Below are 17,500 nucleotides of genomic sequence, written 5' to 3' on the forward strand. Positions count from 1 at the left end.
TACACGAGTCATCTTCCTTTACTGACTGACATCTTTTTAATCTCCCCTGTCCTGTGTGACCTACAACAGCAGGTTCAATACTCTCAACCTCCTACTCTTTCGCTGCTTTTCAGTCTTTGTATCCTTTCTTCCTTGTCTCATCGATTGTTACCCTTTGTTACCTACATTATTTAATCACATCTTGGGCCGCCGCTGAACCACCGCTGCTACAAAAAAGAAATACAGTGCTGGTCGGAAACAATAATAGCAGTAATTGATAAAGAAGCACAAATAAAGGGAAAGATATATGATGAAACACACACACACACACACACACACACACGCCCGGTAGCTCAGTGGTTAGAGCGCTGGTTTCACAAGCCAGAGGACCGGGATTCGATTCCCCGGCCGGGTGGAGATATTTGGGTGTGTCTCCTTTCACGTGTAGCCCCTGTTCACCTAGCAGTGAGTAGGTACGGGATGTAAATCGAGGAGTTGTGACCTTGTTGTCCCGGTGTGTGTGTGTGCCTGGTCTCAGGCTTATCCGAAGATCGGAAATAATGAGCTCTGAGCTCGTTCCGTAGGATAACGTCTGGCTGTCTCGTCAGAGACTGCAGCAGATCAAACAGTGAAACACACACACACACACACACACACACTTTGTCAGCGAGAACCAAGGCAGATTACAGAAGTCTAGACAATAGTACCATATCCAGCCAGTGATTTGTCCCAGAAACTACAAAGGTAGCGCCATCTGTTGCTTGATTGCCGTTTGGTTCAGTGAGAATGTTGCCAGCTCTAAAGTAACCTATGTGTTTTTTACGCATTTATTCTTTTGACGTTCACGGAGGAAATAAAAGTTTCAGGTCTGATATTTGCTGTTACTTTCACATTTTTTTTCTTTGTATCAATGTTCACTTCTTACCTGTTTGTCCATTATTGTTATTATTATTATTATTATTATTATTATTATTATTATTATTATTATTATTATTATTATTATTATTATTATTTATTATTATTATTATTACTATCATATATATATATATATATATATATATATATATATATATATATATATATATATATATATATATATATATATATATATATATATATATATATATATATATATATATATATATATATATATATATATATATATATATATATATATATTTGTTTTGCAAGGAAAAAATCGAGATTGGAAGAGTCACATTTAGTGAAAAAGATTGTGCTCTGGTATTTTCATTTTTAAAACAACAACAACAACAATAACAACAGCAATACATATAACAATTTATATTACTAGTAGTAGTAGTAGTAGTAGTAGTAGTAGTAGTAGTAGTAGTAGTAGTAGTAGTAGTAGTAGTAGTAGTAGTAGTAGTAGTAGTAGTAGTAGTATCAGGAGGAGGAGGAGGAGGAGGAGGAGGAGGAGGAGGAGGAGGAGGAGGAGGAGGAGGAGGAAAAGAAATCAACAAGAATAAGAATAGAAAAAAAAAATGGAGGGAGACTATTACAAAATCCTCTTATCTTTTGGCAGGAATCTCCCTCGTGCTGGAAATAAGAGTAAAAATAAATATATTGCTAATTTGCAAACAAAAACTATAAAACTGAAATGCAGGCCAAACGTTCGTACACTTCTCATTTTAAATTAAAAACAAAACACGTTCAAACACGCACCGGAGACGAGACGGCTGGATGGATGATGCTCGAGTGTATGTTTTTTTGCTTTGTGAGTGTATCTTTATTGGCAGTGTGTGACGTTGTTTTCTGTCACAGGTGTATATAATCTGCGTTACTGGAGGCACACGGAAACTGGTGAATTAATTAGATAGATAGATAGACAGATATAGATAGATGGATAAATAGATACATATTTACATAGACAGAAAAGAAGAATACCACAGTTACGGAATAAATGGATGAATACAGATGGGATAGATATTTAAAAAGAAAGAAAAATACCAATTAGAAAATAAATGGATAGCAAGATAGACAGATGGAGAGATAAATATCTAGATCAAGTAAGAATGGTGCAGTTACAAAATAATTCATATATATATATATATATATATATATATATATATATATATATATATATATATATATATATATATATATATATATATATATATATATGTATAGATAGAGAGATAGATAGATAGATAGATAGATATAGATAGATAGATAGATAGATAGATAGATAGATAGAAGGAATATCAGTTATAAGATAGATAGATAGATAAATAAATAAATAAACAAAGAATACGTCACACATCAATAGAGACAAACAAATAGGCAATCTCAAAAGATTGAGAGCAAACACACACACACACACACACACACAAGACCACCACAATCACAAGCTACGTAGCTAGTCAAGTCTCATCCTTTCACCGGCTCATGGTTCGAGAAGTTGCGTTTTTTCTCATCCTCACCTGACATTTGTACCTGAATGTCCGCCCTTCTCACGGTCCCCTTGCGTAAGTCTCGCTGCTCGCTCTCTAGTACAGGTGTTCATTAGGGTCGTGTTTCCTTTATAATATTATGATGTACTGATTAGGATTGCATTACTCAGGTGTATTATCATGTTATCTTCCACTCAACGACTGAGACTGAGATTGCTATGTGGGTTCTACGGTATATTAAGTTTGTATTAGACGTGAGACTATTATTAGACGCTTTGTTGTTCATATCTCATATATTTTCAGTGGACAAAGACATGATAAGTTACATTTTCATGAGCGTATTTTCCATCTGGTAATGTTAAAGTCTAGCTAATCTATCTTAGAATCGTGGACTCTTTCTTAGTTAGTGAAGTGTTTTAACTCACCTTCTCCTTGAACTAGTGCTGTATTGAATTATGAATATAATACAGAAGATAACATATATTTTAGTTACTGCAAGTATTTTTAGTCTCTCTCATCTGAATTGGAAGAAAATGAGAAATTTTAGACATAAACTATTATAATTCTTTTTCCGAACATTATAGAAATTTTTAATAGTAGTATGTTACTGAAACGGTAAATAAAAACATCAGATAAATACACCAACTTTTCTTATTTATTTATAAGTAGAGAAAAATACTACTACTTTCTTTAGCTTCTCAACCTGTACCTATTTTTCTATTTACTTTACTGCATTATTATTATTATTTCTCTTTTGCATCCTGGACATTCGCGGAGCTTTGCCTGTGTGATCCCGTTATTGCACTCTTATTCAATCATTGAACCAGTGTTTCCTCTTCACCAGGCGTGGGTGCTTGTGCTGGTGGCGGTAGCGGCGGCAGCGGGACAGGTCATGGAGTCCCCAATTTGCAGCAAGTGTGACTGTATCACGACTATACCCCTGGACGTGGACTGCACCAACACCATGATGAGCCAGGTGTGTGTGTGTGTGTGTGTGTGTGTGTGTGTGTGTGCATGGGCGCGCGCCATTCATTATGCAGTTGAGTAGGGCCGAGTGGTTTGGTGCTCTCAGACTTCAGTGTAGTGTACTGAAAGCCATCATTGAATACACGAAAACCTAAGTAAATGATAGCTGGAAGAAGCCATCAGGCTACACGTGACAGGCCTGTATGAAATATTCTTACCTATATCCACCTATTATTTTCATTCTTAAATTTGTTTAATCTTCTATCAAAGCTCTTAATGATGCAACACCGTCACAACAATCACCTTACAACAGCTAAAAATTACACTGTCCCTTGTCTTTAAATGATACGAGAGAATAGTAAAGTTGGTATGTGATTGCTATCTTGTAAGAGCCCTCAAAGCACAAGCAGTAACAAACATTGTATTGTATTGATTTATTGTTACTTATTTAAGAAAGCGCTTACGGACCACTTATTACTTTGTGCTTTAGTTTTATATGCTCTCAACGCTTACCTATCAGTGATTTTCTTTCACACCAGTTAAAATCAGTATCAGGATGTCCCTTTTAAAATGAGATATGACATTATTTGAGATGACTATTCATTAATTCTATATATATTCTTGCAATTCATGGAAGGGAGTCATGGATGGAAATGTTTTCTGATTGTTTAATGTTGCTTTCCTTAGTCTTTTATGCTCCTAAAATAATGTAAAAGGTCACTTTTAGTACGTAAATGACCACGATCATGGTTTTAGTTAGTTCTAGTTCCGGTATCCACCGCATCTGATGCTCTCCAGATGTATGTATTGTGCCTCTCGATCTTCATTTTTTTCCTTTCCATTCTTCATTCTTTAAGCCCCTCTTTTATTCTTCACCCGGCTTTCCTACATATATATTCAAAAAGATATTTAGACATGTGGCAGCAAACCAGACATACCTTCCCTCCTCATACCTCCCTCACCACACCAATTATCCCTTTATGAATCAATAACCCAGAGCTGTGAAATGCTAACCCGACCACTGCCTGCCACCACTACTCTACCTCCCTCTCCCTCACCTCCACCACGCGCACCTGCTGACTCTAAATCATCCCTGCCAAGTGGTCTATAACATTAACCCGTAATCTCCACTTATGAAGTTGAACCAGTTTTATCCCTTCGTCCCTGACCCCTTGATAGCACACGCCACGATAATTCCATGACCTTCCTCCCCCTTTCACTACCTCTCCATCCCATTATCGTCAGGGTGTCAGACCCGTTTAGCCCACCCGTGACAGAAACTTGCCGCGCTGAAACGAGCGTCAGATGAAAGAGAGAGAGAGAGAGAGAGAGAGAGAGAGAGAGAGAGAGAGAGAGAGAGAGAGAGAGAGAGAGAGAGAGAGAGAGACAGAGAGACACTGAGAGACAAAGAGACGCACGAGAGAGAGAGAGAGAGAGAGAGAGAGAGAGAGAGAGAGAGAGAGAGAGAGAGAGAGAGAGAGAGAGACAGACAGACAGACAGACAGACAGACAGACAGACAAACAGGAAGGAAGTGAATCTCAAACAGGAATTAGTAGCGTGACTCCTGACCTCAGTCCTGCACTCGCCATCCTTCACCATACTGCTTCACTGACTCCCCGCGCCCTCCACAGATCCCGGACATGAGTAAAGATGTCTTCACGCTGCCGGTGCGCCTCGACCTCTCCCAGAACGTGATCCACCAAGTCGGCAAGTTCGCAAATGTGACGCAGCTGGTGACCCTCGTATTGAAGTGAGTCTGATGGTGATGGTGATGGTGTTAGTGGTGGTACTGGTGGACAACCCCCCACCCCCACCTCTCTCTCTCTCTCTCTCTCTCTCTCTCTCTCTCTCTCTCTCTTATATTAAGTTGAATTACTATTTCTTTTAATCTTTTAAATTTGTGTTTCTTTTTCATTTCACTTTAGACAAGCACTAGACAAAGTCTCTGTATTCTTAATTGAATATCATTTTTACTGTTATCACTACTATCATAATGAATCATTGTTATTATCTTTACAATTATCATTATTATTATTATTATTATTATTATCACTATTATTATTATTATTATTAATATTATTATTATTATTATTATTATTATTATTATTACTATTATTATTATTGATATTATTATTATTATTCTCCTTATTACTATTATCAATATTATCATAATAATTATTGTTATCGTTATTATTACTATCATTACTATTGCAGTGGTCGTTGTGTTAATATAACCGATGTGGTTTCACAACACTTCTCAAATCTTAGATAATCCTTTCAAATTATACTCTTTAGAGAGCAACGCCTTTAATATTTTTGTTGCCGTATGCCAGATCCATATTCCATAAAACATATCTTGAAAAATTAAGAAAAAAACAACAACAACATTCTGTTCACTAGTCAAGTCAGTCAATCAAAGAAGGAAGAAGGAAAAGTGATGAGTGAATACTCATAACAAAAGTAGTGAGTCAATATTGAATTCCTGACAACCAACAAGTAGATGATGGACAGATACGAATTGCAGATGAACGGTTCCTGGCCAAAATATAAGAAATAACTGAAATAAGACTTTGCACGTTCTTTTCAACATAATTCCCTTGGAAATTCACACAATTAGTTCAGCGATCATGTAGCATCTGAATTCCCATTTTATAAGAAGTTAAATCCTGGTCCTCTATATAATCAAGTAATTCAAAGCAAGAGTTACACCGGCCTTTTATTCTAATTTCCTCTTTTAATGGCATCAATAAATCAAAGTAATAGTAGCACTTTGCTAAGTAGTCCACCATTGAAACACCTTCAGAATCCCAAAACTCCTGAGCCATCACCTTCCTAACAGACATCAATGCCTTCGTCTTTTTTGCAGTTGGAAACTTAGGATGCTCACTCTAATTTGATTGTTGTTTGGTCTCTGATTGATTAGAGTGGAGGACACAAGTCACATCCATGGTGATAAAATCTTTACAAGAATCTCTCTAGATCCGCATAAAATAGTCGGAGATTGTCCTTGGACACCTGGCGAAACCATTCTTAATGAAGGCGAAACTTTGGGAGCCATTTACCAAAAAATTCAATAATAAGGAGATCGTCGATTATACTTGTCACAACTCATTCGTTCAAGGTACTCAATTGTTGGATAATGAAGTGTAGAGTGATTCATTGACATATGACGATCATTATAAAAAATTTGTTAATTATCTGTTTTACCTGAGTGATCATCATAGAAGGCTTTCCTTTACGTGGGTCATCTTTCAAACTTTCCCTACCACATTAAAATTAAACTGCCCATTTTTAATTATGTAGGAAGGAGCATTGTCCACTAGTGTGGTCAAAATGTCCTCGTGGATTCCCTTGGGAGATAATCTTTAATGGAGAGGCATTGAGTAACCCGTTGTGCAAATTGGTTCAGTCTTATTCACTTACTTCTAATTCAAGTTCTTTGAATCGGAGAAAGCATGGTACAAGATATTCTGAAACTTGTAAGCAAGCTATTAAAAGATTGTTTATAAGTGAACAAAATTTCAGATCTCTAGCTTTCCTCTATCATTTTCAATCTAGAGTAAAAAAAAAAAGAAGGCAAGTCAGGCAGAGAACTAAATATATATATATATATATATATATATATATATATATATATATATATATATATATATATATATATATATATATATATATATATATATATATATATATATATATATATATATATATATATATATATATATATATATATATATATATATAGAGAGAGAGAGAGAGAGAGAGAGAGAGAGAGAGAGAGAGAGAGAGAGAGAGAGAGAGAGAGAGAGAGAGAGAGAGAAAGAAGTCAAAGAAGTTTGTCAGGATGGGCAAGTACAGGTGATAACGGTGATGAATATGATGATGATGATGATGATGATGATGATGATGATGGAGACGAAAAAGGATATGCAGTCCTTACCTCTAACACAATATCATCAGCAGTAACTACCATGGAGGAAATTCCACGATGATACACACAATTCGGTGGGATGCATTCAGTGTTTCATGAATCAGCACTATTTGAGTTTTTATTTACCCAACTATCAATATCATATATTGAAAGTCTCTCCCCTCCCCCACTCTCTCTCTCTCTCTCTCTCTCTCTCTCTCTCTCTCTCTCTACTGCGTAGACTGCTATAAAAGATCTCTGTAGCCAATCAAGCCTCAGGGGTGAAAACACCTGAGGAGCACACAATGAGTACGAAGTTCCGTACAAAATACCGGTATCTATGGCGACAGGTGAAGAGAACCTAGTGTATTGGTGCAGATGGTACTGGTTTACAGGAGTGCTGAGCAGGGAAGCACTGTAAGGTTATACATATAATGACGGAAGTGCGTTGAAAATCTCAAGGAAAACATTTCCTATTATTGAGAGGCACATTTGGTTTTTGCAGCAAGAAAGTTAAAGATGCTACAAATTATTCAATATTGCCATTGCTCTTATGTAGATGAACAAGGTATCTTTATTTATTCAGCATAGTATTGTGCCATCAGTATATTTTCCCGGATTAATTATGCTACGTAAAGGATAAAGATTCTGCAGTGCTACTGACATAAAGAGAAGGAAAGCTGCGTCACACATCGGTCACCGCCATTACTCTTGTCTTGATAAAACGGTTATCATGAAAATTCTAACAATTCATCACCGTCATTTTGGTTTCAGACACTACCTATCTCTTATCACAGAAAGTGAACCGTGGAACTTGGTCTTCAAACATCTGTGTTAATATACCACACAGCCCACCACCGACATTTAGCATTCTTGTCTTCTCACACCTAAGGGTTACATTAATTTTCATGCTCATATTTTCTACTCTTATGTCTCATTCCTTGTATAAACCCCTTTACAGTTTCTCCAACCAGCCTCACTAGTAAAAGGAAGTTGCCTGAAGAGGAAGCTTCCCTTGTACAATCCTTCTTTTGCTCGCTACTTAAACATAGTTATTACTGTTCTTCATTCTCTAAGGTAGTTCTTTCCTTTCGCTTCATCCCCTCCGATTAGCTTATTGATGAACTCGCTTCCTTCAACCAACTATTAGCACTCTCTCTCTCTCTCTCTCTCTCTCTCTCTCTCTCTCTCTCTCTCTCTCTCTCTCTCTCTCTCTCTCTCTCTCTCTCTCTCTCTCTCTCTCTCTCTCTCTCTCTCTCTCTCTCTCTCTCTCTCTATATATATATATATATATATATATATATATATATATATATATATATATATATATATATATATATATATATATATATATATATATATATCTTTTAATCTGTAGGATTATATAGGATAACCAGACTGAAAGTTATCTTGACCTCTTTACCTAACACTGGTAAAGGGAAAGGATAGTACAACGAAAGACTCTTCCCCTTCACCGCTTACTTAAACTCAAGCTGGGATGCCTCAAATAACATTTTAATTCGTATACGAGTATGGCTTAAAAACGTAACATTCTCTGGGGACCCTATTAAGTAGCTTTGCACAAATGTTTCGTCAGTTACTAATTTGTTCTACTTTTACATCCACTATCCATATAATCACCATCTCACTCCATTGCATATCATTACTGTCCCTTTCTTATTTCTCTCAGTTCCTAGTGACTTTCCTTTTTAATACCCTAGACGTTCAATATTATTGCGCAATGTGGCTTGCACAATATTTTGACGGTGGCCCCTAGACGGTCACTATTATTGTACAATATTTTGGTTTGTGCAAAAGATTGTACCGTATGGAGGCGATATTGAAGGTTGTGCAATATATTGCGCAATCGTGAGCATAGACATACAACCACATTTTGCAAACACTCAGTCCCTGCCAGAACTTCATAACGTCAACATGTTGACTCTGAATTGTGTTGCGTGATGATTGCTGTGGCAGCAAGTCGTAAGAAAGGGAAGAAAAAAGGCTCGCAGAAGGGTAGAAAATGGGCCAAACAGTGGTTTATTGATAGGGAGAAGTTCACCCACGAAAAATTACTCAATGAACTGATAGTAATTGAACCATATGATTTCCGCAACTTTGCACGAATGAACGGAGAATTATTTGATGAACTCCTTGCTTTGGTTGCTCCTGAAATCGAAAAAAGCAAGAGAGAGAGAGACAAACACCTCACACAACCGCTGGAGAGAAACTGACAGGATATTGCAAAATATAGCCAACAGTCTGGAGGGATGCACAACAGACGTCACAATATTATCCCGTTTGCGCAATATATGTTCAAGTTTTTGAAAATCACACAATATATTGCACAACCTTTCAATATTGCCTACACACGATCAATTATATTGCGCAAACCAAAATATTGCGCAATAATATTGAACGTCTAGGGGCCGTCTAAACCATTTATTCCTTCCCTTTCAGTCCTCTATTAAATTCCTCCTTCCTAACCCATTTCCTCTCCTGCAGGAAGAACCAAATTGTCAGTATAGCCGACGAAGCTTTCATGGATCTGCCCCACCTGAAGCAACTTGTTCTGCAGGGCAACAACCTCACGGGGAAGGCACTGAAGGAAAATGTGTTTAAAGGTAGGAGTTCTCATTTTACGTATTTGATTTTTTTCACTGCTACTCTCTTGATTTTTTCTTCCTTCTTTCATCATCGTTTTTTTGTGGCGTACTCCTTTCTCTCTCTCTCTCTCTCTCTCTCTCTCTCTCTCTCTCTCTCTCTCTCTCTCTGTTCATACTTCTCCCATTCATTCAATACACATGTTATTTCTCTTTTCCACTACAACGATACTATAACGTTCTTCTTTCCCCTAATTACCTTTCATACCTCTCCATCTCTCTAGTCTATACATTCATTCCCCGGCCCAATCACTCCCCACAACCACAGTAAAGGTCTCTACTACATACACACTCCATTCTCCAGCCTTCTTCGCCACACATCCTGAGATCCTCCTCCTCTGTCACTTCCCCACCACTTCAAACGTCAATTATTAGGAAAAATATTATCCCAGATTTGAGACTTCCCTGTGATCTACTCCTCTTCACATAGTTTCTCTGGTTTGGGCTTGTCTTATTTTGTCGTGTCGTGTTATGACGTCTCTCTCTCTCTCTCTCTCTCTCTCTCTCTCTCTCTCTCTCTCTCTCTCTCTCTCTCTCTCTCTAATGAATAAACAAGTGTTACTCCTTGCTGCTCGTGTGATGACTTCTATAGAAGTCTCCGTGGCGCTTTATGAGTGAATGATACAGCCCTAAGGAGGCCGTGTTCACCTCGGGGCATTACTGTTACAGAGCCATTCAGGTGTTTAAGAAATTCGTGTCATATTTGTTAGTTTCAAGTAAAGGGGGATGAGTAGTTCTTAGGATCAGTAGCCAGGATAGATAGAACCAGAAATTATGTAATCAAACTTGAAAACCTTAGGTGTAAGAAAGAGATAAGAAGGAACTGGTTCTTTAATAGAGTGGCTGTTGAATGGAACTGACTCAGTGACTAGCTTGTAATAGTAGTGCTAAGTCAATAAGGAGCTTTAAAAGAAGATTGGACAAATCAATGGACAGGGATGATGGTGGAAATAGGTACATACGTAAGCATGTTCATACACAGACTGCCACTTGTAAGCAGTTTCCCTCATTTTCTTATGTTCTTCTGTTATACTTACGTATATTGTTTATTTCACTGCAAGACATCATCAGATATTGTGTAACTGTTGTGTTGGTTATTTTTTCATTATTTCTTTGAATGTACAGACAACCAATTTTGTTCCTATTCGTTATTTCTATTAGCTCCATTGTCACCACTAATATCACAGCTATTAACACCACCTTACCACCACCATCACCACTGCCACACTACCATCTCACTAATGCTTCACCACCATCACCACTACCACTTCACCATTACCACCACCACTACTGCCCACAGGATACTACAACGACACACACCCATTCCCACTGGGGCTGGAAGAGCTGGACCTGAGCTACAACTACCTGGAGACTCTGGACAGCCACGCCTTCAAACACCTGCCTTACCTCAAGCGGCTCTTCCTATCTAACAACCCCGTGCGGGACATCTCCATTGGCATGGCCACAGCGATCAACGAGCTCACGTCCCTGGAAGAGCTGGACCTCTCCCAGACTGACATCGAGCGCCTGCCTAACCACTTCCTCTCTAACCTCAGGTACAGAAAAGGGATGTTCGGTATATCGAGTAAACAAGTTGTATAAAAAGGCAAATGATGCAATATAAGGAGGTTGACATGCAGTATATGTATTATCTTTTTTATGTAAGAGGCCACTACTCAAGGCCAACAAAAAAAGAAGCCGCCCCCTCAAAAAAAAAAAAAAAAAGCACATTAAGGGATCAGTCACCATACAGAATTACCAAATGGATTATCTAAAGGTGGAGAATAAGTGTTTTGAAACCTCTCTCTTGAAAGAGTTCAAGTAATAGAAAAGGGAAATAGAAGAGCGTGCAAAGAGTTCCAGGGTTTGCAATGTGAAAGATAAGTAATATTGCTCCTTACGCGCAGCGAAAGGAGCGAATATGCGGTATAGTTTGTCATTTTGGCGTAAGGCAGTTGTAGGTTCCTTGCAGGGACTGAAGAATACGTAATATAGTGATTCTATCTGAACACGGAAAGGGAAGTCTGAGTCATTGAGGTTTAGTATAATCTGATCCTTCAGTAGATACAATGTCCAGGCAATCTGTTTGCGAGTATATGCAAGATTATATCATAGTTCGCAATTGTAACGCTCGCGAGTCGCTCACGCTACCCAAACACTGTCCTGTGTAGAGTCATAGTGAGAAGTCTTGTCACTTGCCATAGTCACTTCCACAGAGTGTAGCATTTTCTTTTAGTGCTCAATCCTCTCGTCTTCATCCAAGTCACTACTTCATGCTTCGGACTATTCGGATGTGGAAATTTAGTGGTAAGAGAAAACGGTAAAGACATTAGAGAAGATAATACTAAATTTACGTTCAACTGATTTCAGACCGTGACGATAAGGGTAGCTCTCCGCCTTTTAATTTCAACATGAAACGAACACTGACATCGCTATAATGAAATTACATATTGTTTTTATTTATTCACATTGACAAAGGTCTTCTTACATATATATTTAACAATGATATTAAAAACTTGAAGTACACAAGTTTTCAGATCATGTAAAGCGTAGAAAAAGTAACGGGAGAACAAAATGAAGCAGAGCACACTTCGCAGCTTGCCATAGAATGTCGTAGGTTAGGTGAAGACAAGATAAATATAAACTACATTAACAACTTGGTGACCACGTACCGGACGCTTCAAGTTGTTACCAGCTGGTGGGCGGACACAGGTGTTCCTTGGATCGCAGATCTCCTGAAGAATGAAGAAAAGAAAAGGATTAATGTAATGCCTTCGGTGTATAATAATAGATATACAGATAAATATATAGACAGATTTTTCGATACTAGATAGCCAAACAGACAGACATACAGATAAACACACAGACGGACACAGAAGTATAGATGATATAGATAGATAGATAGATGGGCAGACAGATACAGACACAGCCGGACAGACAGACACAGATGGATAGAAAGACAGATAGATAGATTATTACCAGATGTTTTAATGTTTTTTTTCTTTACTCTGTCTGTTTCCCATATATAGATCAAGATAAAGAGAACCTGTAAGGGGGGACACGATTTCCTTTCATACACACACTTACATAACAAACAGACAAAACTTTAACAAGGCATCCCTATTAACTAATTATATAACCTTCTAAAAACACACTTTACTACCACAATAACTCCACCTTAACCTGAGCTAACGTTGACGACACCACAGGTAACACAATATTTCAATGACATCACGATACCATGACTGCAAACCTTTGAAATCCTACCCATTACCACTTTAACACATCATCCATGGCCTTCTGACACCAGTAACACCCATACCCCGTCCACAGGAGACTGAAAGTGTTGACGTTGGCAGGGAACAAATTTTCATCAGTACCCTCCAGCGAGCTCAAATTTGCCCGAACCCTCCAAGAGCTCAACCTGAACGCCAACCCCATCACCGTGAGTCCCGGGAAGGGGGGGCACAGAGAGCAAGGGTGTGGTGGTGAGGGAGGGAGGGAGGGAGGGAAGGAGAGGGAAAAGAAGTTTACTGGTTAGGAAAGGACATAAGATGCATGAAATGTTTAGGAGAGAGAGAGAGAGAGAGAGAGAGAGAGAGAGAGAGAGAGAGAGAGAGAGAGAGAGAGAGAGAGAGAGAGAGAGAGAGAGAGAGAGAGACTCAATCTTCATCAGGAGATATCTTTGAAGGGCTATTAGTAGTCTTAATGGAAGATATGTAAATCAATATCTTTGTTTTGGTTATGGAATGATTATTATCAATGTCCGTGATGTCTACATATGTGGGAAGCATGCATCTTATGAATTTATCTGTAATTTATTAATATAATCCCTCTTGAATCCTTAAATACGTGACAGCCAATGAAGACAAAATGTAAAACAAGATCCCAGAAAAAATGCCCAAATTCTGCAGAAAAATTATGTTGTTAACACTGACGCCCTTCCTTTGCGTCCTGGACGACAGAGGATCGACGCCGGGGACTTCCCAGAGGGCCTGTACTCGCTGCGCATTCTGCAGTTGTCGGCGCTGCCAAGGCTACGAAGTGTCGGTCAGCAGGCCTTCTCCAGTATCTCGAGTCTCCAAGTGCTGCACCTCTCAGACAACCCTAACTTCGCCGTCATTGATGAAGCGGCCTTCCTGGTACTGCCCGGCAAGGATCTGGCGCTGCAGGAGGTGAGGAAGGCCAACAGTGCCAACACTCGTCCGGGATCACTGGGACCATATTCTGAAATATTTCTGCACCTCACCTTCACTAAACTTTAGTGGAAGTTAAAGAAGTTTGTTTCAAGGGTGTTTCCTTATGGTTCTAGCGAAAAATTAACAAGGTTTTTGCATTATTAACAAATGAAACGCTCTTTTGAAATCTGTTAATTATCTCTGCAGCCTTTGTAAATAGTGTTTTAGAATACCGGGCCTGGCTTGTTTGTACTCGTTTTGTGATGGGTAATCCACTATTTCAGATTGTCCTTGAGGATTTCTTTCATTCATAAGATTCCTCTCAGTCCATGTCTTGCCACTGAACAGCACTCAAGATACTCAGCACCAAGAGTATATTCTATCTTATTTTTTCCTCCCTTGACCTCCTATAACACTTTTACCACATTGTTCCTTGAAGCGTTCCCTTCCCTGTTGTGTCCGCGCTCTTTGTTTTATCCCTCACAACATTCTTAGCCTCTCTCCTCCCTTCAGAGCACTACATCTCTCATACAGAAGGTTAATAGGTGCACTCACGCCTAGTAATTTCTCTCCCCCTACTGTAAGCTGGGGCCAAAGATACATTTGTTTGTTAGTATTCATAGAACAAATCTGGTTAGTGCACATCAAAGATCTCTATACACACAGCTCTGCTTGTTCTGATTGTAACGAAAACTTTTGGAACAATGTAACACCACCTGGTCCTGTTTGTTAAAATTTTATCCAACGACATTGACACTGCGGTAATTGAAGTGGCTTGGCCTTATCTGTAACTTCCAATGAACTGGGAGACACTAGTCAGCGTCTATCATGGAGCATAAACCTTATATATTATCATCTACAGTTGCTACACCTGACCAGTGAAGCAAGAATGTGGCAAGCACTAGTCAGCTTTTTCTCGTCTTTCCCTAAACGCTAAAGAAACTATTAATTACTTGCTAGAACAATTTATCATCATCCTCATCACCAACATCATCAGTAGCAGCAGAATTTTCTACTAATTTTTGTTAACCCTGCGTCTATTCCAGTAATACTCATAGTATTATCACATGTTCCGATTTCTTATCTCTGCCACTATTAACGGGTTCTAGTAACGGCTATTGGAAGCTTGCTAACCCTTATTTTCTATTTATCGCTCTAGGAATAGGCTTACAAGGAACTTGCATCATCACAAGGCGAAAACACACACACATAGGAACCCAACTAGTTATCTTCGCTGCTTTTAAAAGTGATCTTTAAGTGATTATCTCTCATCTTAACATCGTCTTAACAATCTGTAAGCAGTCACTTACTCTTGCCTGCCGATTACTACTAGTTACTGAAACACTAGAAGCATCGCTAATCCTTCCTTAATGAACCACGAAAAAAAAAATATATATAGAACAAAACATTAAAACACACCATATGTCCTTTCTTGACGAACCAGAACACTAATAACATCAAAAAAGATACCAATCCCTACTAAACGAGCTAGGAATGCAAACCAAAACACTGGAAGCACCACCAAATCTTGATCTTCCTCTTTTTTTATGATATAGACTATAACACCTGTAGGTATACTTGAAGAATATGGGAATTGCTATCCAGCTTCCACCCACAAGTGGCGCAGGCAATTTGATTAATATTAGGTCCCATATCACCACCCAAGCGCATCTTTAGTGCAAGGCAATAACACTTCCACCTAGAACCTGGGTATCATAGTGACATGTAGGTAATTTTAAACTATTCTACAAATGACATGATTTCAAGATGGCACGTGGTGGGATTCGAATCTACGCGTGGACGTCTGCCTGATCCCACGCTCACCATCTTATCCACTACGCCAACGCCTCCATTGACAAACCAAACCATGAAACCACGATTTGGTCAAAACCCAAACCTTTCACTTCCTTGCCTCTGATTCCCTCCATGCACAACCCCAGACCCACAAGCTGCAATCCACGTGACATCCACTCAACGTCTGTCCTTCCCCCGCACAGATCCACCTTCAGGACAACCGCCTCAGCACCCTGTCGGAGAAAATGCTGCCGTGGCTGGATCTGCTGTTCGTGGACCTACAGAACAACCCGTGGGAATGTGATTGTAATGCCAAGTGGATTGCAGAGAAGCTCATTCCCGACCTGGAAGACAAAAACCCGCAGACCACTCTTTCCATCTTGTACGTGTGTGTGTGTGTGTGTGTGTGTGTGTGTGTGTGTGTGTGTGTGTGTGTGTGTGTGTGTGTGTGTTTGAGTGTGTGTGTTTGACGATTTGCTATCTCTCTCTCTCTCTCTCTCTCTCTCTCTCTCTCTCTCTCTCTCTCTCTCTCTCTCTCTCTCTCTCTCTCTCTCTCTCTCTCTCTCTCTCTCTCTCTCTCTCTCTCCGGAATGGATGCGCCAACTAATATACATAAAACTTTAATGAATTTTAACTCTGCTACTTAAACACACAAGAGGAAGTTAACAGTAATTTAATACAATTTTCGTCAAACTTCATTATTTCCTGCAAGTTTTCAGTGTCATTCCACGTTACTAGCAACAAGGTTCACTTTTAATATTTTTTTACTGTACGTGTTGTATCGTAGGAAAGAGAGAGAGAGAGAGAGAGAGAGAGAGAGAGAGAGAGAGAGAGAGAGAGAGAGAGAGAGTTACGTCGTTCTCTTTTCTTTCTTTACTTTCTGTATTTGTATCTAATCTTATACAGTGGCGTTTCTCTTCTTCATGATTCTCCTTTTCTTTATTCCTTGTCTCTATTCCTCTTTCTCATCTTCATCGTCTTTCGTACTGTCCTTACAATTTTGGTCATCCTCCTTCCCTTATTCTTCTTTGTTCACTTCACTATCATTTCAATTTCTGCCCCCTCCTCCTCATTCCCCTCCTCTTTCTTCTTCTTCTTCTTCTCCTCCTCCTTCTTCCCTCCCTCTCTTCCTATTGTCTCAGCAAACTCCTCCTTTTTCTTCTCCAATCTTTTCATTCCTCCTCTTATCCTTGCTAACTCTGCTCCATGTCCTTCTCTTCCCTCCTCTTCTCCTTCTCTCCCCCTCTCCTCCTCTTCTTGCAAACTCCTCTCCATTACCTTATATTCTTCTCAACCTCCTTCATAACTTTCATGTCCTCTATCTTTCCATTTTTCCATCTTCCTTTGTTTCTCTTGAACTTCTTCATAAGTTTAATTCATTAAACAAAAAAGTTCTTTCTTTACTTTTCATTATACAAGAAAGGCACTAGAAAAGGGAAATGAAAAAGAAAAAAACAAGCACGAGAAACAGGGCAACTTGTGCCAGTCTTCAAAACAAAGTCAAGAGAAAATAATAATAATAAAAAAAACACTAACTTCACCAAAATTTATTTCCTTACCAAAAAAAAAAAAAAAAAAACATCCATTAATGCTCCCTT

At 38.7% G+C, this 17,500-nt stretch overlaps 1 protein-coding gene across 5 annotated transcripts in view; it reads left to right on the forward strand.

Moving 5' to 3' along the window:
- The window catches only part of LOC123514824 (leucine-rich repeat neuronal protein 1-like), a 62,574-nt gene that overhangs the window by 40,686 nt on the left and 4,388 nt on the right, over positions 1–17,500 (forward strand). For all 5 annotated transcript variants that reach the window (XM_045273045.1, XM_045273043.1, XM_045273046.1 and 2 more), the window contains 7 exons: positions 3,235–3,366; positions 4,989–5,107; positions 9,773–9,891; positions 11,231–11,486; positions 13,264–13,375; positions 13,896–14,105; positions 16,106–16,284. In XM_045273045.1, the coding sequence (XP_045128980.1) occupies positions 3,235–3,366; positions 4,989–5,107; positions 9,773–9,891; positions 11,231–11,486; positions 13,264–13,375; positions 13,896–14,105; positions 16,106–16,284 (1,127 nt within the window). The remainder of the gene's footprint in view (positions 1–3,234; positions 3,367–4,988; positions 5,108–9,772; positions 9,892–11,230; positions 11,487–13,263; positions 13,376–13,895; positions 14,106–16,105; positions 16,285–17,500) is intronic.

The sequence above is a fragment of the Portunus trituberculatus genome, chromosome 38 (genome assembly GCF_017591435.1).
Source record: "Portunus trituberculatus isolate SZX2019 chromosome 38, ASM1759143v1, whole genome shotgun sequence".
In the NCBI taxonomy this organism is placed as follows: Eukaryota; Metazoa; Arthropoda; class Malacostraca; order Decapoda; family Portunidae; genus Portunus; species Portunus trituberculatus.